Raw genomic sequence first — 25,208 nt, 5'->3', positions numbered from 1 at the left:
ATCCTGAGATGAGCCTTAGGTTTCTGTCACCCACCAGACTCAGAACTTCCAGAGTCACAAGCCATATCAGGATCAGAACACCTGGGTTCTGCTCCTGGTGCGATCTCTTAGCAATGAGGACATATCGCATAATCTCACCTTTCCAAGGGTAATTAATGGCCCCACACTCAAGAGTCCTGGAGAGGGTCAAGTAAGACAATGGGTATTAATGTATTTTGTGTACTCCTTATAAGTTGCAAAACAAACAGAAGGCAACAGTTAACAATTTCTGGTTATTTATTTCTGGATGCATACAACTTCACATTTATTATCTTATTTAGGCCTCATAGAAGCTTTTGTGGAGAAGGGAATTGCAACCCACACTCCAGTATTCTTACCTAGAGAATCCTGTGGACTGAGCAGCCTAGTGGGCTGTCTTAGCAGCAGCAGAAGCTTTTGAGGGGGTGTTATGTTATGATTCTCCCTTTTTAGGTGAAGAAATGAGACTCAGAGATGTTAGGTGACTTGTCCACAGTTCCACGGTTATTAATAAATGACAACAGCATGATTTCAACCCAATTATAGCTGCCTGAAAAGCCCACTCTTAACCACTACACTCACTGTGTTAGTCAAATGTAAGACTCTATCTCCATCCTTGTGTGTAATAGATACCACTAAAGATTGGTTTAATATAATAATGGCTATCATTTTCTCTCTCTTATTCCATACGTTCTTGTCAACTTTTGTTGTTTTTGAGTTGCTAAGCCATGTCTCATGGACTGTAGGAGGAGTTCTCCTATAGGCTCCTCTGTCCACGGGGTTTCTCAGGAAAGAATATTGGAGCAGGTTGCCATTTCCTTCTCCAGGGCATCTTCCCTATCCAGGGATAGAACCTGCATCTCCTGCATTGGCAGGCAGATTCTTTACCAATGAGCTCCATGGAAGCCTCTCGTCTACTTTGCAGATGAAGAAATTGCAGCTTGGAATATTGTTACTTAACAGAGCCACTCAACTGACAAGTAGTGGATGCTGAGGTGGGACAGGGAGGGTTTTCTTTGTTATAGCTGTCTCTCTCCCAAGCTTCTCATTGGTGCCTCTCACCCCCCTAATTCAGCATCCAGGCTGCTATTTAATGTTGTGGTCCTCTCACCTACCCACATACAAATCCCCAGGGGCCTCATACAGCTAGGCTTTGGTCCACTGTTCCTACCGTGCCTTCATCATGCTCCAATTCTCTGCAGCAGGAATCTTAAGGTGTGAAACAGATAACCAAATCCCTGCTAAAGGAGAGCTGGCTAAGTAATAATCAGCTTTTCCTCAATAACAGCATGTCAGCAGCCCAGCCAGCCAGAACCCAGATCCCTTCACCCCTCCCAATCAAGCCTAAGTGTTTTCCATCCTATTGGTCTCAGGGTGCACAGAGGTGACTGGCAGCCAGAGGGTTGCACATTATAGCCATTACTCTGTCCCAAACTATTTTCCAAAGAGTAACTAATGATGTGTTAACTGGGGATGTTATGGGCCAGCAAAGAAATCATCTCTGGTTAGGGATTACTTCAGAATTCAATTCCTCAGCCCTTCCTGACTACCCACTCTTCCAGGAAGGATAGGTCACTTCCTCTGAGACCCCACTATTGAGTGACTGTTACTGATTTGCTATTTGGGATTAATTTCTGCTGATACGGCTATTTTACTTTTTTCATTTTCTTTCTTTTTTTTTTTTCTTTTTAATTTAACTTGATTGTTCTTACGTAGAACTCACTGGTAGCTCAACTGGTAAAGAATCTGCATGCAATGCAGGAGGCTCCAGTTCAATTCTTGGGTCAGGAAGATCCCCTGGAGAAGGGATAGGCTACCCATTCCAGTATTCTTGCCTGGAGTATCCCATGGACAGAGGAGCCTGGTGGGCTCCAGTCCATGGGGTCGCAAAGAGTCGGAGACGACTGAGCAACTAGCACTGATTATTCTTAGAAATAGGTAACGTGTACAAGTAAACAAATTCAAAATGCCAAAGAGTTTACAATGAAAAGTAGATCTCTCTCCTACACTATCCATTCTTACCCCAGCATCCTTTTCTGGAGGCAAACACAGCACCAGCTTCCTGTGTTGCCTTCCAAGTTAGTCTATACCAGAAGTTCTCTACTCTGGCTACGCATCAGAATCTCTTGGGAAACTTTTAGAAAATAAAAATACTTTGGTCTCATCCTCAGATATTATGATTGAGTTGGGAAAGAGTGGGCTCAGGCATTGATACTTTTTAAAAGCCCACCAGAAGATTCTGATGTACACCTAGGGTTGACAAGCCAGTGATCTATGCATGTACAAGAGTCCCCCAGTCAACCAATCAATTAGTCACTCTCATATATACTTAAAAAAAAAAAACAAAAACGAAATGGGCTGGGACTTCCCTGGTGGTCCAGTGGTTAGGAATCCATCTTGCAATGCAGAGGACAGACATGGGTTCAATCCCTGGTCAGGGAACTAAGATCCCATATGCCTTGGAGCAACTAAATCCACCTGCTGCAATACTGAGCCTGCACGCTCTGGAGCTTGTGTGCCACAACTAGAGAGTTCATGCACTGCAGTGAAAGATCCCGCATGACAATGAAGATCCTGCATGCTGCTGCTAAGACCTGACACAGCCAAATAAATAAATAAATAATTTTTTTAAAAAAAGAAATGAGCATACAATATATTATTATTCTATACTTTTAGAAATTAATAATACTAAACTTTGAAGATTGTTCCATCTCAGTGCATAAAGAGCTCCTTTATGACTATCTATTGCTAAGTAACAAATCACTCCAAAACTTAGTGGCTTAAAATACCAATAGTAATTTTGTTATTTCTCATGGTTTCTGTGGGTCAGAGGTTTGCTGAGAGTTTCCATGGGTGGTTCTGGCTTGGGTCTCTCATAGAGCGATATAGTCAGATAGTGGCTAGAGTGGAGACAGAGAATGAAGAAGCTGAAGGCTGAACATCTCTCTTCATGCAGACTCAGGGCCTCACCCTGTGTCTCTCTGTATGGGCTAGTTTAGGCTTCCTCACATCATGGCAGTTTCAGGGCAGTCTGTGCTTAAATGACCTCTGAAGACTTCAAGGGTTCCAGTAATAGGAGGATGCTGTATAGCCTTTTAGGATCTAGCCTCAAAAGTCACATACTTGCAAGTCTCAATAAGAGATGTATCAAAGTCACATTATAAGTAGGACATGTGGGGTGGGGAAGGAATATTGGTGTGGCTATCTTTGGCCATAGCAGCTGCATGGTATCCCACTCTTCATGGGGACCATCATTCATGTAAGCATTGATGGACATTTATATTGTTTCCATTCTTTTTAACTAATTAATTAACTTGACCATGCTGGGTATTAGTTCTGGCATGCAGGCTCTTAGTTGTAGGATCTGGTTCCCTGACCAGGGACTGAACCCGGGCCCCCTTCATTGGTAACAAGGAGTCTTAGCCACAGACCACCAGGGAAGTCCTTCCCACTTTTCCTCATCTCCCTCTCCCCCAGTTCCTAGAGGGAGCTTGGCCCTTCTTGATCACTTGCCTCTCAAGGATGCTGTGTGGCAGGATAGGAAGTAACTATTCTCACACTCAAGGAGAGATCCTCTCTTCTTTTTGGCCTTTGAGGGAAATTAGACTGAATCGTCCCAGAGAGGGAAAGAATGGAGGAGGAAAGGAGATTTTTGAAAGCCTCTGCCAAGAGGGCTCGGCTTGGCAGGATCTACGAGTGACAAGGACCTGGGCCTCATCCTGCCCTGGGGAGGTGGGAAGGTTTGCCATGTGGGTGCCTTTTGGTAGCTCTGGGAGCCTGAAACCATAGCAAGAATCCTAGAACCCTGGCCAAGAACAGCAATGTTTCAGGGGCATTATCAGTTTGGATAAGGGGCACATGTGTGGACGCAGAATGAACCAAATAAGGTTACAGGGCTTTTCTCCAGCTGAACTGAGTTAGACCAACAGGACTTCACATGACCCTGGGGTGGAACGATAGTCACAGTAATTATTGAGATTGGATATCCTGCCATCACTGTGGGGTGGGGACTTGGACATATACAATTTGATTTGGAGGAAGAAAAGAAATATGACTCTTACACTGGGGGTGAAGCAGTACAAGTCACCCTTGCTATAATATTTAGGTACAGAAAGTGATCTGTTACTTGGCGTTTCATAGTGATAACAAGCCCCAGCATTCCAGATATGTTCTTTCAGGATTCTGGGCCAGGTGCTGTGGGAAATGGTCATTCAAGATGGAACATGATCTCTGCACTAAAATATTGACTTTCTCAACATTTCTTTACTTAAATGCTTCTATTTTTGGATAGCCAGGATAACATCTTAAAAGATTAGTAGTTGAAATTGTTCTTTCTGTTCATATTTTTATTAAAAGGTGACAACAATAAGAAAGTGCACAAAGATTTAGCAAATGTTCTTTAAGAATACCAAAGAAAAGAAAAAAGAAGGAAAAAAATCAGCCTAAATAACCAATAGTCAAAAATATGTTAAATTATGGTACAGCCACCCAGTGTAACTCTGTGAGGCCATTAAAAGTCACATGGTAATGGAATATTTAATAGCACGGAAAGGTGTTTACATATATGTTAAACAAACAAAATATCTAGGGACTTCCCTGGTGGTCCAGTGGTTAAGACTCCATACCTCCAAAATAAGGAGCAGGGGTTTGATCCCTAGTCTGGGAACTAAGCTCCCACATCCTCTGTGGTGCAGCCCAAAAAGTATTAAACTACCTCTATAGGCGTCCCTGGTGGTTCAGGTGGTAAAGAATCTGCCTGCAATGCAGGAGATCTGGTTTGATCCCTGGGTCAGAAGATCCCCTGCAGAAGGGAATGGCAACCCACTCCAGTATCCTTGCCTGGAGAATCCCATGGGCAGCAGAATCTGATGGGCTACAGTCCACAGGGTCACAGAGAGTCAAACATGACTGAATGACTAACATACACTTTTTATTGAGAACTAGCCACAAAAAAAGTTCTATACATACACTGCCACTAAGCCTCACCACAGTTCTATAAAATAAGTATCATTATTATCCACAATTTACAAATGAGAAAACTGAGACCAGATTTTAGGAAATTGATCCCTGTTCAGGGAACTAGATCCCACAGGCCTCAGATAAGAGCTCACATGCAGCAACTGAAGATCCCAGCACAGACAACTAAATAAAAACGAATATTAAAAAAAGAAGAGAAAATATAAATGACGTAAAGGTTAAAATGCATCTAAGGAGAAAATTTTGCACGGCTCATCCATCACCCAGGTTAGATCCTCAAAGTAAAACAAAGACAACTTCACAGACTAGCCACGCTCTGGAGGCAGACTCAACAGGAAACCCAAGTTGCTGAATAAAGGCGTTAAGTCAACGTCAGGAGGCAGGACAGTGAGGAACTGACATCAACTCTAGGTCAAGGATAAGAACAAATGAAATATCCAGACAGCCAAGATTAAGTATAAAATGAGGGTGTGTTTGTGTGTGTGTTCGGTCGCTCAGTCAAGTGTGACTGTTTGTGGCCCCATGGACAGTAGACCTTCAGGCTCCTCTGTCCGTGGAATTTTCCGGGCAAGAATACTGGAGCGAGTTGCCATTTCCAACTCCAGGGGACCTTCCTGACCCAGGAATAGAGCCCAAGTCTTGTGTGTCTCCTGCTTTGGCAAGTGGATTCTTTGCCATTGTGACACCTGAGAAGCCATAAAATGAAGGTGCAGCCCAATAAAATGAGGCTGGAGGCCATTCCAGCAGTTCCAAGGTAAGGCCAGGAAAACTTCCCTTCTGTGGCTTCACAGAGGGTGTGCGGTTTGGCAAGCCAGAGGTGAAAGTCCTCCAATCAGGAAATGGAGGCTAAATCAACATTTAATGCCAGCAAAATGTCCTGAAGGGGGACACTCAACGCCCAGTGACGTAAATTACCCAGGCTGGCAGCACTGTTTCTCAGGCCCTGTCTCCCAGTCAACCAATGTGTCTTCCACACCTTTTTCTTGTTTCTGTACCCACTTCCTTCTCTCCAGTCTCTCAATCCTCATTCTAGGCCAATTCCTCATTCCTCTGGGAAAATTGCAAATCAACTATACTCCAATAAAAATTATTTTAAACATATTTGCAACCACTTCCTTACTGATTAACGGGAATCATCTTCCTAGTTAAATGCTGATATTCAAACCCTCTGCCTTGTCCTGGGCTTACCTACCTTCAATGACAAGGACTTGACTACCTTTAAGGTAATCTGGTTAATTTTCAATAGTTGTGATAACTAATAATGATTGGATGACTACTATTAAATTGAACACTCTGAAACTGCTGTCCCTGGAGGACAAAATTAGTCAAAGAGGAGCAATTTTATATGGTTCAACTTAACATGCACTGGGTACATAGCTGCACATTACACAATATATTATTTCATCTCCACAATCACCATGTTAAAGAATTCTAATTTTATAGCTAGCAAAGTGAGGTCCAGGGATATTAAATAATTTACACACCACCTCTTAAGCATTATGGGTATTGCTTTTTTCTTCTTCCCTCACTGCAAGGCTTGGGCTATCTTAGTTCCACAACCAGGGATCGAACCTAGGGCCCTGGCAGTGAGAGTGCTAAGTCCTAACCACTGGAACGCCAGGGAATTCCTTGATGTTGCCTTAGTATAATAACTTTTGTCTCTGACCTACTGGCTTGTCTGGCTCTCTGGTTCCTCACTGAATAAGCTGGCACACTCCACTCCCAAAAATCTTTCAGAGCCTCTTCCTAGTTGAACATCCTCAGTTCCCTCATCATTGCTATTAACACAAGTGGTGAACAGTAGGGGCCTGTGGACACCACTTCACCTGACACTAGGCTTTGTGGTGGCCACTGACATACAACACAACCCATTCCCATTCTGGCAGGTCCTGAATTTCAGGCTCCTCTTCTTTCCAAAAAGGTGCCTCACAAAATACCTTTCCACACATACCTCTCCTTCACCCAGTTGATTCCTTGCTGTGCCCTATTTTTTTCCTTTATTCCCTCCTCTTTACCTCCAAACTCAGAGTCTTAAAACCACCTATGGACCCAGCAGTTCCACTCCTGGGTATATACCTAAGAGAACCAAAAACACATGTCTACACAAAGACTTGCATAGCTAACAAGTGAGAATAACCTACATGTCCACTAACTAATAAATGGGTAAATGAAATGTGGTATCTATATCCATCATAATGGAACATTGTTAAGTCATAAAAAAGAATGAAGCTCTTTGGATGGATAAACCTTGAAAATATTATGCTAAATGAGAACGGTCAGACACAAAGGCCACACACATATTGTATAATTCTATTTATATGAAATGCCCAGAATAGATAAATCCACAGAGAAAGGAGATTAGTAGTTACCAGAGGATGAGAAAATAGATTAGTGGGGGCACAACCGAAGAAATACACTAAAAACCCCTGAATTATACCCTTTAAAAAGATGTTTTTATGTAATGTGAATTTTATCTCAATCAACACATATTTTAAAATTACCTATGATTTGAGTCACCTAAATTTTCAAAGATTTTCAGTGAAATATAGATCTTGGGGTAGAGATTATGTTAAATAAGTAGTTCCAGCTTTCCTTCCGGGAGGATCCTTTGGCAAGGCTTGTGGTCAGAAACAGAGAGGTCAGCCATTCCTGGTCAGTCTTGTCTCATCCCAGCCCATTTGGAGTCATGGAACCAGGAGTGCTAGAGATAATGTTATTCAACTCTTTTGTTTTGTTCTTAGGAAAATCAACAGAGCCTTGAGAGAAAACAGAACATTTTCAAGGTCACAGAATGAGTCAGTGGCATTGCTGGGCCTACAGTCCTGTTTTCTTCTTTCAAGTAGAACATGTTCATGTTTAGACTGGACTACAGAAAGCATTCTCTTCTAGGCATACTGGTAGCCCCTGTTTCCAATGAAAGAAGCTTCAAGTTTCCTTCGCTGACATCTGAAATCAGGCGCATTGAACAGGCTTATAGGAGGTGACCTGATGCAAATACTAGCTTATCCTACCTAGCCAACAACTAGCACTAAAGTTTGTTAGCAGATTTGACTATCTCATTCTGGCATAGTGAAAAATAAGGTAAAAATAGATTTCTTGCAAAAGAGTTGCTTATATTCCCAGCCAGAACTAAGCCCGGTGGGCATATGACAGGAAAGGACATGGGCTGGGCTGTTGTAGAGACTTTTTAAAAGGGGTAATGCTTTACTCCTATCCTCAAAGACTTTGAGTTTGATGAGAGTACAAATGTATAGAAATAACACAGCGTAGAATGTAGAAACTCCTGTTGACATGGAAGCAAACCAATAGTTTGGAGTTCAAAGTAGAAAAAGTCTAACTGGAGCATAAAGAATCCATGGTGGGAACAGCATTTGGACTGGGTGGTATGGGACAGGCCAAGAGCTCAGCAAGAATAAAGAGGCAAAGTCAGAGAGAATGGAAAACACTAGGGTGGAGCTTAGAGCATGTGTAGAGAAACTGTACAAAATAAAGAAAGAAGGAATATTGGGTCCACATTTCAGAGTGCTATTAATGTCAGGATTAAGAAAGATTGCTCAATTTTTTGAGGGGTGCAGTAGAGGTTAGAACAGCCTCACACACTCTGATAGAGCCTTGTAGAGCAAAATTCGCATTATTTATTCAAACCCTTAGATAGCTGCAAGCTCTTTGGGCCTGGGATTTCACTTCTAGATATTTCCACTAAGAAATATAAGTGTTCATTAGAGCATAATTTATACTATTAGAAGATTAGAAACAACAGAGGAGTGGAGCGGTTGTTCTCAATAGGAATAATTTGATCTCAGGGGACATTAGGAAATGTCTGGAAATATTTTTTATTTCCACAACCTAAAGGGGAGGGAGTGCTATTGGCATCTAGTGGGTAGAGGCCAAGAATGTTGCTAAGCACCTTTATAGTGAACAGGACAGCGTCCCACAACAAAGAATTACTAAGCCCAAAATGCCAAGGTTGAGAATATATGTATAGATATAGATAGATATGGAAGGATGAAAAAATATACAAAGACTATTGGTGACGATAAAATCTGGGATTATGTTTTATTTCAATTTTTTCCTTTATAACTTCCTGTACTTTTTAAATTTTAATCGAGAATATACAGGATTTTGTGGGACTTCCCTGGTGGCCCTGTAGTTAGTTAGGAATCTGCCTTTCAATGCAGGGGATGGGCGTTCAAACCCTGACTGGGGAACTAAGATTCCAGATGCTGCAGGACAACTAAACCCACATGCCACAACTAGAGAGAAGTCCATACACCTCAGGGAAGACCCAGTGCAGCCAAAAAAAGAAATATAGGACTTTGTATTAGTCAGAGTAATATAATTCAGTTTGAGTCCAAGGGACGAAGGTTTAAGTCCTAGTCTGAGTCCAAGAATCAGGAGTGCCAACATATAAGGGCAGGAGAAGATAGATGTCCCAGCTCAAGCAGAGGGCCAATTCACCCTCCCCTCACCATTTTTCCCCCCATTCAATCTCCTGATGGATTGGGGGATGCTCACCTGTGTTGGGGAGGGTAAAATTCATTACTTTGTCTACTGACTCAAATCTTTATCTCTTCTGAAACACCCTTAATGACAAACCCAGAAATAATGTTTTACTAGCTACCTGGGCATCCTTTAGCCCAACTAACACACAAAATGAACCACCACTAACATCATTTAAAAACAACATTACTGAGCATCAAGGATTATGCTAGGCAGCCTTGCAAAGGCTCAGGAATCAGTCCTGACAGGTGTCTGCCCTCACTAGAGCTCACAGTATAGAGAAGAAGACAGAGTAGACAAACATAAAACAAGAAAACACATTTTAATAGTAATAGAGGAATTAAATGGATGATATGACAGGCAGGAACTGGGGAGAGAGTGACTGGGGCTCCTTGAGATAAGACAATTAGGGGTGACTAGCATGAGCTGAGACCTTGAGGCTGAGGAGCTGGCAAGCCAGGGATTCACATTCCAGACAGAGGGCTCACGTTAGTTACGGTGGATGTATTTGGAAAAGTCGTTGCAAGGTCCACCAGACCAAGGGTCATCTGTATACACAGTGTTGAATAGACACAGTGTCCCGGGAATTAATTAATTACACTCTACAATAAAGCAAGTGATCTATTAATACTTTCCATTAAAGTTCACTTACACAGCTCAAAGTGCCAAGCACAGTCTGTGATCCTACATTCCACAGTGTTTACAACACAGGTGTGCCAGGCTCTCACATATATATATCCATAGTCACTAGAGTGTATTTCATCCAGAAAGAATGCACTCTTTTCCTGCCCTAGTGTGTTAGGAGAGACAACCCGATGAGGATTCTGGTATTTTGAGCCTCACTGGAGCTGATAAAATCCACACTATTGTGTGCGTTTCTGACTGACAACCCAAGAAGATACTGACTGAAGCCAGCAAAAGCACCCTAAAATGCCAAACCAAAGATCAGGGACTGAGGACAATAGAAAGTTAAGCCTCTACGTAAAGCACAGAAACAAAAATGTTAACTAAAGGTTACCTCTGAATGGCAGGATTATGGGTGATTTTAAGGGTCTTCTTGTGTGTATTTTCTATAATAAACATGTGTATTGTAATAGAGAAAAAAAACTATGAAAGGTGTTGTTTTTATAAAGTGAAAAGTGAAAGTCACTCAGTCGTGTCCAACTCTGCGACCCCATGGACTATACTGTCCATGGAATTCTCCAGGCCAGAATACTGGAGTGAGTAGTCTTTCCCTTCTCCAGGGGATCTTCCCAACCCAGGGATCAAACCCAGGTCCCCCTCATTGCAGGTGGATTCTTTCCCAGGTGAGCCACCAGGGAAACCCTGTTTTTATAAAGGTCCTTCAAATTCAGAGATGTAATGTGGAGATTTGGCCCATAATGTGCACAAGGGAAGCAGGTTCAGTGTCGAGCATGCAGAGGGAAGCTGTTGTTAGGGAGATCATGGGGATAGGGGTGCAGAAGAGTGGGGTGAGGGGCGAGGGGCAGGAGGTGGATGCCCAGTTCCTCTCAGCTCTAGCCATTTCTGCCGCAGAGGAACTGGATATGGAGTTGTTAGATCTTCTGATTCTCTGAGAAGCTAAATGAACCTCTTAAACAGTAAACATGGGCTTCCATGTTAAATGTTAAAGAAAAATACCATACAGGGCAGAGAAAGCATGTTTATAACAGTATGATGTCTTGTGTTAGCAGTTTGCAGCCTCTGTTTTTGGTGTTTTCTTTTACTTGATCTCAATGCCAGCTCTGTGCCAAATTTTCTTCTCCTATTAGCGGATCAAGGTGAAAAAAGAACTCTCACCTCTCCCATCTGGGGCCCAGGAGCATCCGGAACACCTGATCCTCATAATCCTTGTTCTGGGGAAATATTAATGATTTAATCTCCCAAGGTCACTCACTCTGCTCTGCAGCCACACCAGCGAGGTTCACAGACAAGACTCAGAGAAGTCTAGGCCAGGCTCACCCTCATCCACAGAAATAGACAGTGCAATTCCCAGTCATGGGCGAGGTGACGGCAGAGGAGGTAGAGAAGTTTCTGGACTCGAATGTTGGCTTTGCCAAACAGTACTACAACCTGCGCTACCGGGCCAAGGTCATCTCAGACCTGCTGGGACCCAGGGAGGCAGCCGTGGACTTCAGCAACTACCACCCGCTAAGCAGCGTGGAAGAGAGTGAAATTATCTTCGACCTCCTGCGGGACTTTCAGGACAACCTGCAGGCCGAGAAGTGCGTCTTCAATGTCATGAAGAAGCTGTGCTTCCTGCTGCAGGCCGACCGCATGAGCCTGTTCATGTACAGGGCCCGGAATGGCATCGCGGAGCTGGCCACCCGGCTCTTCAACGTCCACAAGGATGCTGTGCTTGAGGAGTGCCTGGTGGTGCCTGACTCGGAGATCGTGTTCCCGCTGGACATGGGAGTGGTGGGCCATGTCGCGCTCTCTAAAAAGATCGTCAATGTCCCCAACACAGAGGAGGTATCCTCTTCCCCGTGGGAGTGGGGGGCAGGGAGGCATTATTCCATGGGGTTAGGAGGGGAGGGTATATGGGATGGGGAGCTGTCAGCCACCAAGACGAGGCTGGTGACCACTTGGCACTTTTCTTTCTTTTTTCACTTGTCTATTTTTTTAAATTAATTTATTTTTTGCTGCTCTGGGTCTTCGTTGTTCTGTGAGGGCTTTCTCTAGTTGCTGTGAGTGAAGGGCTACTCTTCCTTGCAGCATGTGGTGGCTTCTCTTGTTGCGGAGCTTGGGCTCTAGGTCCTTGGGCTCAGTAGTTGCCACATAGTGGGATCCTCTTGGACCAGGGATCGAACCTGTGTCCCCTGCATGGCCAGGCAGATTCTTAACCACTAGATCACCAGGGAATTCTCTCTATTTGTTTATTGATAACTTTTTATTTTGAAAAAAAAATCAGAAGAGTTTAAAATACAGTACCAAGAACTGTATATTGTTCATCCCAATTCATCAACTGTTTACACCTTACCGGGTTTCCCTGATGGCTCAGCTGGGAAACAATCCACCTGCAACGCAGGAGACCTGGGTTCAATCCCTGGGTTGGGAAGATCCTCTGGAGAAGGGAAGGAGAATTCCATGGACTATACAGTCCATGGGGTCTCAAAGACTTGGACCCGACTGAGCAACTTTCACTTTCACTTACCCCTTACCACATTTGCTTTATGTCTCCATTTTTTCTAAGGCATTTGGGAGACAAACACAGACAACATGTCCTTTTAACCCCAGGAATTTTTCTGTGTATTTTCAGAACAAGGACATATCTTACATAGCCAAAGTACAATGATCAAACTCAGGAAATGTGACAGTGGTCACAATACTCTTATCTAATGAACAGTCCATATTCAGTTATTTGCGAATCGTCTCAATGATGCCCATTTAACACTGTCTCTTTAGTCTCTGATCTGAAACAGTTTCTCAATCTTTGTTTTCCATGACGCTGTTTTTGAAGGATACAGGCCAACTTGTTCTGCAGAAATGGCCCTCCATTTGGGCTTGTCTGATGGGTCTTCACATTTAGATTCAGGCTACGCATTTCTGGCAGGACTATCACAGAGGTGATATTATTTTTACTTTGTGCTTTGCGTCAGGAGACATAGGCTGACAGTCATTGCGGAAATGCTAAATTGACCACTTGGTTAAGCACTTGGCTCTGTCTTCTAAGAGTTTAGGGTTCTGTGGGATTCTCCTGGCAGCCCTGACAAAGACTTCTTTGATCACCTACAGCAAATCATTTAATGCAGTTCTCCTCATAACCATCAGTCAGGGTCCACTCCTACTCATCCTTCAGATCTTAGCTTAAAGTTCACTTCCTCAGGGAGACCCTCCCAGATCCTTCTCTAAGTTTTCTCCCTAAAACCATTTACCACAATAAGCCCTGGAAGCCAGGGACCATGCCTGCCTTGTTGTCCACTTTATACCAAATGTTTGTCCACTTTATAGCAATTGTTTACTTTATAGCAATGGTTTGGCACAAAGAAGATGCTCAACAAACACTTAGCAAAACGACTCACACTCAGGTAATTTTGCAATAATCCCTTTAACACCTGTCTCACCCCAATATTTGCCCTATGCTGGCAAGGCCCATGTGGGTCTCATTTACTGCTGCACTGGCCTAACCAGGAGCCTGTGTTCAGTCATTCCCAAGATCCAGCCTGGACCTTTTGTGACTTTGTGTTCCCCTTATCTCTAACCTAATTTCAGATTAAAGGTCTTAAAATTAAAAGCTGGGGAGGTATGGGGCTTCAGAGATTGTCTCATCCAGCTGACTTGTTTAATGGATGAGAAGTCTGGAGTCAGAAGATCTTGAGAAGGGGCTTGCCCAAAGTCACCAAGGCATCAGAGCAGAGCTTCCTGGACTTCACATGCACAGCTGTAAGAATTCCAATGGATTATCCTTTTGACTTGGGTTCCTTTTTTGAAAAAAATTAATTCTTTCATTATTTGACTGTACCAGGTCTTAGTGATGGCACGAAGGATCCTCTAGTTATGGCATGGGGAAATCTTTAGTTGGGGCTGGTGAATTCTTAGCTGCAGTACATGGGATTTAGTTTCCTGACCAGGGATTGAACCCTGGCCCCCTGCACTGGGAGGGCAGAGTCTTAGCTACTGGACCACTAGAAAGTCCCTTGAGTTTCTTGGCAAGATGAAAGGCACAGACTTGGGCCTTTGTGGAACCTGGTTTTCTTTGAAGTATGCTAGGCTAGATCTCCTATGGGGTTCCTCTCTCCTTGCCCCTCCTAGGGTAAGGGTAATTCTGCACCCTGGGAACTTTCCTGAGGACTCATCCATCTGGACTAGAGCCTGTTCTCCCTTCAACTCTCTCTAGACTTCAACTGTAGCCAACATGGGTTGTCACAGACTTATAACTGATTATCCCTGTTTTACATATGATGAAATTGAAATCTTTTCTCAGTCACACAGAAAACGGCAGAGCAGGGATTTGAATTCAGGCACTCTGACTGGTGCCACACCCATCACTGCTCTGCTATTCTCTACTTCCTCCTGGCCTATAAAATGAGAGCATTAAACTAAGTGCGGTGTACAAAAAACAGGTTGTTTCATATCACGTGGCAGAAAATTGAGATGTTAAGCTTTGAGGGCAGATCTGGGTGTGAATCAAGACTCCCTTTCTAATAACATGGCCTTGGCAAACAGTTTAGCTTGTTTGGGCTCACTTCCTGATTTGTAAAGTAGAGGGAGAAAGTCTAGCTTCTCTAAGTGTTGTGTAGGATAAAATGAGAGAATTCTTTCTCCTCTAGCATAGTTCTTAGTGCATAGTTTAGGCTCTTACTGGCAGCTTCTCCTCCTTGTTAATATTACTACTACTTTGTTGTTGCTGTTAAGGAATTTATTCTATGGAATAGATGCTGGATCATGTCTGTGTGGGTCTTGGAGAGGAATCCAGTCTTGTCTTTCTGGAGCTTTCAGTTTAGATTTTGTTTGTGGGAAAAACAGAGAACAGAGGTGCTGAAAGCTTCTGTGGACCCTGGTGTTGAGGGCCTGAGGATTTAAGTAGACTCTTTGATCCTAAAATATCCCTAAGAGTTTGCTGAGCCCCTGCGCTAAAGGACAACCTGCTGTTTCCTTGTCAGCCCCAAAGTTCATCCTGGACGGGATGACTGTATTCCTGGGAAGCTTTGGGCCAGGCAGCCCCCTTGGTGTGTGCCTCAGGTCTGGAGTGATGTCAGTTCAGGTCAGCAAGCCTGTGTCCTTCAGTTGTACATCTTCCTCCTTGAGATATCATACTTTATTGGGGTCTGTGGACAGACACTGGGAGCTGGATGGAGAAGAAGCAGGGATATGGTGTAGACTGGGGGGTGGGTGGTCCCTGAACCACTAATAAGTGATACTCTTAGCCTTTAGCATACTTCCCAGCAGCCCCCACCAAAACCTGAAAGTGGTTGTAATTACTGCATTGAAAAATGTGAAACCATGAATGGGGTTTCCCGTGGTTGTAATGTGGCTCCCGTGCTCTGCCACATTCTTACTTATCCTTGGGATCTTCTCGGGGGCAGCTTGTCATTAGGGCTGCTAGATATAATGTAAGCTGCCCAGTTGAATTTTAATCTTAGATAAACAAAGAGTACTTTTTTTTTTTTTTTTTTTTGGTTGAGCTGCACGGCATGTGGGATCCTAGTTCCCCAAGCAGGGATTGAATCCATGCCTCCTGCGATGGAAGTGTGAGTATTAACCACTGGACCACCAGGGAGGCCCCAGAGAACTATTTTAGTATGCGTTATGTGCCAATAACTGTTAAACTGTCAATAATCAATGCTGTGACTGGACAAGCCCTTGTGTTCTAATGATGAATGCAAGATACCCCTTAGCACTAGTGATCAGGAAACTGAAAAAATAAAGGCTTATTACTTATAAGACCTGGAAATTACAATGCATACCTGGGGCCGCACAAGGAGGTCTCAGGTTAGAGAGGGAGAGAGTGGGCTCTGGCCTAGGACTTTCATGAGGGTCGAGGATTTCACAGACTCACTTTTTATTAGTGAATTTAAAACGTAAGAGCAGAAATTGAAATCTTGGTAAGAGAAAATAGAAAGCAAAAAGTGGCTCCAAATGATCAGTTATCAAGATCAACCAGGATCTTTAAAACAAAGGAGCCTCAGTGTGAGGAGGTGGCATGGCTCTTTATCTAGTGTGTGGCTGACAATGTGTCTACTTGAGATAGCCAGATAGCCATCTTTGACATGGATGTCAGCAATCAAAGCCTCAGTCATACACTTACATCACAAAAATGAAAACAAACAACTACCAAGAGTGTCCAGCTCACACTATAGTATACCCTATGCAATATATGATATACTAAAAAAAATGCTTACCTGAAATTAAAATTTAATTAATCCCTGTGTTTATTTGCTAAATCTGGCAATCCTACTTGACATTCAGTGTATGTCTGTGTATTTATTCTTTACCCTTTCTCGTTGGGAAAGCCCACAAGGCTTGTCTATTCCTGCATATCTTATTTACCATTACTGGTCCCCAGACCCAGCCCAGGGCCTGGGACAGAGTGGGTCCTCATTACAGTTTATTGAGTGAATAATAAGTGATGGCCCTTTCCCAATGGGCTGTGATATTGTGATTTATAAAAAGAAATATTTATTTGGTCTTTGTCCTGGTTCCTGACACAGAACTGACCCTTGTAATTTCCTGAGTGATAGAACCATCTGACACAGAGCTCCTAAGTCCCTTGGAGTTTCCTGGGTGGTAGGTGGTCTTTTGTTCTAAAGAGAGGACTCTTGGTGGACTCCTGGATGGGGACCAGAAAGATAAAGCCTTGATTAGACACCTGAAACCTTCAGCCCATCCCCTATTCTCTTAAGAGGGTTTCCCAGGTGGTGCTAGTGGTAAAGAACTCACCTGCCAATATAGGAGGACATAAGAGATGCAGGTTCAATCCCTAGGTTGGGAATATCTCCTGGAGGAGGGCAACGGCAATCCGCTCCAGTACTGTTGCCTGGAGAATCCCATGGACAGAGGAGCATGGCAGGCTATGGTCCATAGGGTTGCAGAGAGTTGGACTTGACCGAAGCGACTTAGCACACACCCACCAATGCGAGAGATTCAGGTTCCATCTCTGGGTCAGCAAGATCTCCTGGAGAAGGAAATGGCAACCTACTCCAGTATTCTGACCTGGGAAATCCCATGGATAGAGGAGCCTGGCGGGCTACAGTCCAGGTGGTTGCAAAAGAGTTGAACTCGACTTAGCAACTAAACAACAACATTCTCGTAAGAGGGGAGAGGGGCTGGAAATGGGGTTAATAATTGATTATGCCTTTGTGATTAAACTGTCATAAAATACCTCACAAGTACAGGGTTCCGAGAGCTTCTGGGCTGGTGAACACATGCATGTGCTGGGAGGGTAGAGTACACCCTAACTCCAGGGGACAGAATCTTCGGCACACAGGACCTTTCTGGATCTCACCTTATATATCTCTTTATCTGACAATTCATCGATCGGTACCCTTATTCTATTCTAAAACTGTAAATGTAAATACTTCCCTGAGTTCTATGAGCTTTTCTGGCAAATAATCAAACCCAAGGAATGGGTCACTGGAACCTCGATTTACAGTCAGTCAGGCGGAAGTACAGATGACAGTCTATGACTTGACATTAGCCTCTGAAGCAGGGGCAGTCTTGAAGGGCTGAGCCCTTCAGCTGTAGGTTCCTGTTCTCCAAGTAAACAGTGTCAGAACTGAACTGAATTGTTGGATACACAGCTAGTGTCAGAGAACTGGTCAGTGTGGGGGAAGAAAAATCTACATATCTGGTTTGCAAAGTGTTGTGAATATGGTAGTTATGTGAGAGTAAAGGAAAACAGTGAGTTTCTTTTAGACAGTGATAATCCCATTTCTGAAGACTGAACCTGAAAGCACTGTCATTTCCAGAGGCTCTTACACTGGTTGTCCTGCTCTCCTTCCCGCTCTATGACACCTGGAACCCAGCATGCCAGGCCAGAAAGAAACCTCAGAGAGGACCTGGTCTGACACTGTGATTTTGCCAAAGAGGAAATTGAGGCTCGGAGAGGTTTCAACTCCTGACAGGCTCATGAAGCCACTCAGAGAACAAGTCACTACCTCCTGGAGCCCCAGGATACCATCAATCCTCTGGGGGCTTTCTTCACATTATGGCTTGAATTGTGAGTTCATACTTTACATGATGTCCCCACTATACAGTGACAACCCACTGAGGACAACCTCACCTTTCTTCCTGGTCTTGGCAGACCCAGTGCCTCTCACAGAGCCAGTGCTCGGTAAACACAAGTGGATGAATGAATCAATTCGTCAATGAGCCGATCAGTGTATCAGTGAATGAATGAATGAATGCAGTGGCTCTGCCATTTATGAGCAGGAGAATTGTCCATAAAACAGGGAAGGAAAAAAAAAAAAAAACAGGGAAGGAGAGAGTTCTACATGACAGGGAAGATGTGAGAGTTAATGAATTGTCTGGCTCTGGGCCTAGTACATCATTGAAAGTGAAAGTCATTCAATAAATAGATCTCATCATGTGACACACTGGAGCTTGGCACAGAGGATGTTTGAAAAGAGAAACTGGGTTTCCAGGAATGAGAAGCAGTCATGAATTACATTGAAATAAAATCTAAGCTCTTCTAGTGGCCTCCAAGGCCCTGTCACATAAAGCCTCTGCCCACCTTTCTGAGGGGCTTCCCTGGTGGCTCAGATGGTAAAGAATCTGCCTTCAATGCAGGAGACCTGGGTTCGATCCCTGAGTTGGGACGATCCCCTGGAGAAGGAAATGGTTACCCACTCCAGTATTCTGCCTGGAGAATCCCTTGGACGGAGGAGCCTGACTGGCTACAGCCCATAGAGTCACAAAGAGTCAGACACGACTGAAGCAGCTTAGCATGCACATAGGCACGCATGTCACCTCTCTGACTTCTTTGCCCTCCAATCTCCCTCACTAAGCAGGTTTTCTTCCTGTTTTTCGGATCAGTCAGTTCATTACCCCCTGCTCCTTGGCATCCTCTGTGCCCTCTGCCTGGAATACATTCCTGTCTGGCTGGCTCTTCTGAGCCTTCACTCTCTGCATTACCTCTTAGAGAAACCTCCCTCCCGCCAGGGACTGACCAGAGCAGGTTCAACCTACCCCCGCTTCCATCATTTTCTATAGCATCATCCAGTTTCTCTTCTTCAAAGCAGCTGTTTATTTGCTTTTTGTCTGTTCACACCGTTTGAGTGGAAGCTTTACTAGGGAAAGATATTCACCTGTCTTGTTCACTGCCTAAACTACCTAGCATACATTAAAGGCTCTCTGTTAATGCCAACTGAATGAATGAACGCCTTTGGGCTTTTCTCCACTCGACTTCTGATTCCTGGGCTTTAAAACAGATAGGTTAGTGACTTCTCTGGTGGTCTAATGGTTAAGAAAGTATTCCCAATGCAGGAGGCCCAGGTTCAATCCTTGATCAGGGAACTAGATCCAACATACTGCAACTAAGAGTTTGAATGCCACAACTAAAGAAAAAGATCCCTCATGCAGCAACTAAGACCAGACACAGCCAAATAAAAAAGAAATAAACAAAGTAGTTTTAGCAAAGTGGCCTTTAAGGCCCCTCCGTCATTGATAAATTGAGGTTCTGTGACACAGCTGAGAACTCTGTATATGCTGAAAATATAAGGATGCCAATGATTATACAGACACCAGTCAGTTGGCAGCTGTGCTATTAGTGAGAAAGTTCTAGGGCTGAGAACTCAGTGGGAGGGAAGGTACTGGTGGCTTCAGGAACATCTGCCTCAGATGCGGGTAAGGCCCAAGTACTGCTTTCCTTGACAGAAGTGAATGCTGAAAGACTGAGCTGACTTGGTGCAATGAGTCTGGGCATGTCCCACTCAGGCTTGTATTTAGGGATTCATCAGTTGTCCTTAGGGAGTGACATGGAAAACCCTTGCGGTTAATACCTCTTTAGAGATTTTGCTTAATCCTCCAACACTAATTCAAGTTGAGCACTACCGGCTTCTCTTAATTCCTTTACCCTTCACCTGGTTTGAGACAGCTTCATCGACAACAGGGCCCGTTTATTTAATCCCACTCCAACTGGAAGAACCCACAGATGCAGAGCACCACACTCTGAACTTGTGCAGTGTGAGAAAGTTCTAGTTCTAGCACAGCTCTGTGAATTGGCTCCGCAAAATACATTTCCTTCTCAGAACAGCATGAACTGTACACATCTCAGCTGGCTTCTGTTCCCAGCAACGCTGACTGTTGGGCAGAGTGCGACCAGGAAACAGAAATGTGGATTCTTTGGGATTTAAGACAACAATTCAGCCTCTGTCTCCACTTTCTGACCACCCAGACTGTACCGCCCTATACTGGCCTCTAAGTTTGCCTTCAGGGTGGGGTGTAGGGGGGTGCTCCTCTGCACTCCTACTGCTTTGAGCCAACATTTATGTCCTGTGTTACTGTTAACACAGGACATCTGTGTTAATTCTGTGTGGTTCATCTGTGTGCTGGCCTGAATTTTAGTCTTCCCTCTATCCCCAGCGCTTAGCATAAGGCCTGACACAGAGTGGGGCTTCCATTAAGATTTGTGGAATGGGGATATTCATTGGACTGGCTGTGTGGTGCTAGAAATGGATCGCAAACAAAGTTAAAAGCGGACTTCCCTGGTTGTACAGTGGATAAGAACCTGCCTGCCAATGCAGGAGGTACGGGTTCAGTCCTGGTCCGGGAAGATTCCACATGTCTCAGAGCAATTAAGCCTGTGAGCCAGAGCTACTGAGCCCAGGCTCTAAAACTCACGAACCACAATTACTGAGACTGTATGCTGCAACTACTGAAGCCTGAATGGCCACAGCCTGTGCTTCACAAGAGAAACCACCACAGTGAGAAGCCCATGAACCGCAATGAAGAGTAACCCCCAAGCCACAACTAGAGAAAGCCCGCATGCAGCAACGAAGACCCAATGCAGCCAATGAATAAATAAATAAAAGCTGGAAGTAACAAATTCTTTGGTTCAATGACCCAGACCCAGGTCTACCCTTATCCAGGCTTCCCTGAAATGAAGCTTCCCTGGATGAAGCAGCAGAGCTGAGGGCAGTTTCTTGAATCACATACACATACAAGTAATAAGTAATGTTAATCTTGAGTTTCAGTTCCCCCTTCATAAGATGAACTACTAATAGTCCCATCTCTTGGGTCATTGGGAAGAATACAGTGAGCGCCACACACAGTACCTGCTAGCAACTGCAATGGTTATATTCACTAAGGTCTTTTCCTCACTCAAGTTTCTGTTTTATGCTTAACTGTCATCAGTGGAAGAGAGCCTTCTCAAAATCTTCCTCCACAGACAAAGCCAACCCTCCACCTCCACGCTTGGGTCCCTCCAGTGCTTTGCTCACATCTCCATAACCCTTAGTGTATTTCAGACTTTCTTCTACTGGATTTTGGGGACTTCCAGGGCAGAAACCATCTCTAATTGCCTTGTCCCTGATGAACGGGAGTAGATGGAACTGGTTTCATTCTTGTGTCAACAAGAGAATGGGGAGCCTCTTTATCCCATCACTACAACAAAGTGTGGGAAATTCTTAAAGAGATGGGAATACCAGACCACCTTACCTGTCTCCCGGGGAACGTGTATGCAGGTCAAAAAGCAACAGTTAGAACTGGACATGGAACAATAGACTGGTTCCAAATTGGGAAAGGAGTACTTCAAGGCTGTATGTTGTTGCCCTGCTTATTCGACTTCTATGCATAGTACATCCTGAGAAAGGCTGGGCTGGATGAAGCACAGACTATAATCAACATTGCCAGGAGAAATATCAATAACCTCAGATAATCAGATGACACCACCCTACTGGCAGAAAGCAAAGAGAAACTAAAGAGTCTCTTGATAAAAGTGAAAGAGGAGAGTGAAAAAGGTGGCTTAAAACTCAACATTCAAAAAATGAAGATCATGGCATCTGGTCCCATTACGTCATGGCAAATAGATGAGGAAACAATAGAAACAGTGAAATTTTATTTCCTTGGGCTCAAAAATCACTGCAAATGGAGACTGAAGCCATGAGATTAAAAGATGCTTGATCCTTAGAAGAAAAGCTGTGACCAACCTGGATAGCATATTAAAAAGCAGAGACATGTGCTCGCTTCGGCAGCACATATACTAAAATTGGAACGATACAGAGAAGATTAGCATGGCCCCTGCACAAGGATGACACGCAAATTCGTGAAGCGTTCCATATTTAAAAAAATAAATAAAAATAAAAAGCAGAGACATTACTTTGCTGACAAAGGTCCATCTAGTCAAAGCTATGGTTTTTCCAGTAGTCATGTATGGATGTGAGAGTTGGACCATAAGGAAGGTTGAGTACCGAAGAACTGATGCTTTTGAACTATGGTGTTGAAGAAGACTCTTGAGAGTCCCTTGGACTACAAGGAGATCAAACCAGTCAATCCTAAAGAAAATCAACCCCGAATATTCATTGGAAGCACTGATGCTAAAGCTGAAACTCCAATATTTTGGCTACCTGATGTGAAGAGCCAACCCATTAGAAAAGATCCCGATGCTGGGAAAGATTGAAGGGAGGAGGAGAAGAGCACAACAGAGACAAGATGGTTGGATGGCATCACTGACTCAGTGGACATGAATTTGAGCAAGCTCCAGAAGACAGTGAAGGTCAGGGTTGCGTGGTGTGCTGCGTCCATGGGGTTGCAAAGAGTTAGACACGACTGAGCGACTGAGCAACAGCAGTAACCATGGGCACCTGGGGCTTTGGGTTGCTCTCCTGTCTTTGTTCTTCCTCTGCCCATTCACGCTTGTCTTTGTCTTCCTTTAGGATGAGCATTTCTGTGACTTCGTGGACACCCTCACAGACTACCAGACTAAGAACATCTTGGCTTCTCCCATAATGAATGGGAAGGACGTGGTGGCCATAATCATGGCTGTGAATAAAGTGGATGGGCCCCACTTCACCGAGAATGATGAAGAGGTAAGAGTGCTTAGAAACTGTCGGGCAGGCCATGCCAGCACATTCTCCCAGCTCACAAATCCTCTGACCCTTGCTATTTGTCCTGAACTTGGCTTTCCCCTCTGTAAGACAAGGAAGTTAGTGGTCTGATGATCTGTGGGGGAGGCAGGACAGAATAGTCATTAAGATGTTGGGCTCTAGAGATAAGAATGTAGGGATAATGGTTCTGGTTCTGCTAATATCTGTTTTGACTTAGGCACTTTTTTCTGAACCTCAGATTTCTTATCTGTAAAATGGGAATGATTTTATAGTATCTTTTATAGAGAGATCTATAATATCTCTTGAGGTCATTTGTGACCATCAAGATAACATACATACATGACTTATCACAGGGCCTGCAAACTCAATGAACAGTAGCAACTTCTCGTGAATATACTTCTATTAACATTGAGATTCTACATTCTGTGAGTTTTACCTTCACATAATGCAACATTTTATGAGTCATCTTTCCATGATCCATCTGCTCAAACTGTCTCAGATGACGCTTTGAAAATGTTCAAACTTAGCGGCTGATGGTGGAAGTGACCAGAAGAGGAACTTCTCCTTCTCATCTGTTTCTCCTCATGCTGTTTGATTTTCAGATTCTTCTCAAGTACCTCAATTTTGCCAATCTAATCATGAAGGTGTTCCACCTGAGTTACCTGCACAACTGTGAGACTCGACGTGGCCAGGTAAAGGGCTTGACTTGAGGGAATGAACTGGACTGAAGGTGTCCTCTTCCTTAAGCAATGATGTGCTCAACTAGAAGGCAGTAATAACAGAAGTGCCTGGGAAGTATCATACAGTCTCCCCCAGCATCCCTGGGGTGCATGAGTCATGGATGTCTGTAAAGCTGTAACCCAGGGTGACTGCACGTATACGCTTTCATGTCAGCCAGCTTGTATTTGAATCCTTGCTAAGCCATTTACCGGTTCTAAGACCTTGAGCAAATCACTTAACCTCTCCAAGCTTCAGCCTCCTCTTTTGAAAAATGGGGATAATTATGGGATATGGGATAAAGTATGTAGGGTACTTGGGCTCTGTCAATGTTTGTTATCATCATTAACAACCTAGGAGATAAAAGAATTGGAAAGAGTTGGACCCAACAGAAACTGCGCCATTATTCACCTCTCTGAACCCCAGTTTCTCCATCTACAAAACAGGGGCAGTTATTCTTGGTTATTGTGAGCCGCTGTTCTGTGCCTCAGGAACACTAACTATGTTTTTGTATTTCTTCAGATACTGTTGTGGTCTGGTAGCAAAGTCTTTGAAGAGCTTACAGACATTGAGAGGCAGTTCCACAAAGCCCTGTATACAGTCCGCGCCTTCCTCAACTGTGACAGATACTCCGTGGGGCTCTTAGACATGACCAAGCAGAAGGTGAGAACACAAAGAGCAGACATTTCCGAGAACAGGTTAAATATATACCAACTACATACCAGGTGGAACCCAGCCTTGTGTCATGAATTCAGTTGCACAGGGAAATGGCTGGCAGGAGGTGGATGGTTATGAAAGGTTTTTCATAGGTCTTTTACACTGAGGAGAGGAGTACCAGCCTTTCCAGAGAAAAAGTCATTCCAGGGCACAGGGGAGTAAAAATAACCTCTATCTTCCCCAGTCCATAGGGAAAAAATGAGCATGTGAGAAGAAGGCATGATGAGGTGGTAAGGTGAGTGATAAAGAAGCTTCCATGTAGGGCGAAAGAGCAGCAAGAAGAAAGTTGCCAACTTCAGAAACTACACTCAAAGGTGGGCAGAAACCTTTCCTATGGTGTGTGGAGACCAGAGCTCATCCAGGCCGTGAAAGTGGGGGTACATACTTAGATCTGGTCCCTCAGAATGCTCTGAGGCCATGTTGGCTAAGGAGGCAGAGAGACTCAAATGGCCTCCAGTCAGGTTCTTCAGCTAGTTTTCACCAAACTGACTCTTCTGTTGTTCTTTCTCTGCCTGTCTTTGCAGCTAATCATTTTATGTCTTGGCACAGAGTTCCAGAATTATCTAGATACACTTCCTCTACCAAAATCCTAAGACTAAACTGTCGGTTTCATTCTGTGCCCTTTGTCATACTGCATGCGGTACACAGCCCAGTGGAGACCCTCCAAATATTTGGTTGAATGAATAAATGAATTACAGAATCTGGGGTTGGAAAAGACCTTAGGTCTAGTCCAGAGGCTCCCAAATGTGACATAAATTAGAATCTTCTGAGGAACAGTTTCAAAATTGTTGAGCT

At 43.9% G+C, this 25,208-nt stretch overlaps 2 protein-coding genes and 1 non-coding gene across 6 annotated transcripts in view; 2 read left to right on the top strand and 1 right to left on the bottom strand.

Moving 5' to 3' along the window:
* PDE6A (phosphodiesterase 6A) overlaps nucleotides 1–25,208 on the top strand; it is a 120,707-nt gene that overhangs the window by 34,219 nt on the left and 61,280 nt on the right. The window contains exons 1-4 of one of the 3 annotated variants that reach the window (XM_065918886.1): nucleotides 11,494–11,967; nucleotides 22,809–22,961; nucleotides 23,582–23,671; nucleotides 24,219–24,359. In XM_065918886.1, coding sequence (XP_065774958.1) covers nucleotides 11,494–11,967; nucleotides 22,809–22,961; nucleotides 23,582–23,671; nucleotides 24,219–24,359 — 858 coding nt within the window. Of the gene's footprint in view, nucleotides 1–11,493; nucleotides 11,968–22,808; nucleotides 22,962–23,581; nucleotides 23,672–24,218; nucleotides 24,360–25,208 lie in introns of those variants that run through there. The other 2 variants (XM_065918888.1, XM_065918887.1) reach the window with 2 other exon arrangements.
* The window catches only part of SLC26A2 (solute carrier family 26 member 2), an 82,806-nt gene that overhangs the window by 23,131 nt on the left and 34,467 nt on the right, over nucleotides 1–25,208 (bottom strand). The window lies entirely within an intron of this gene.
* Nucleotides 22,112–22,218, top strand: LOC136156635 (U6 spliceosomal RNA). The gene has a single exon (XR_010661127.1). It is a non-coding gene; the product is annotated as a U6 spliceosomal RNA (small nuclear RNA).

This window comes from Muntiacus reevesi, chromosome 1, assembly GCF_963930625.1.
Source record: "Muntiacus reevesi chromosome 1, mMunRee1.1, whole genome shotgun sequence".
NCBI lineage: Eukaryota > Metazoa > Chordata > Mammalia > Artiodactyla > Cervidae > Muntiacus > Muntiacus reevesi.
This window is presented reverse-complemented; position numbering and strand designations above follow the sequence as displayed.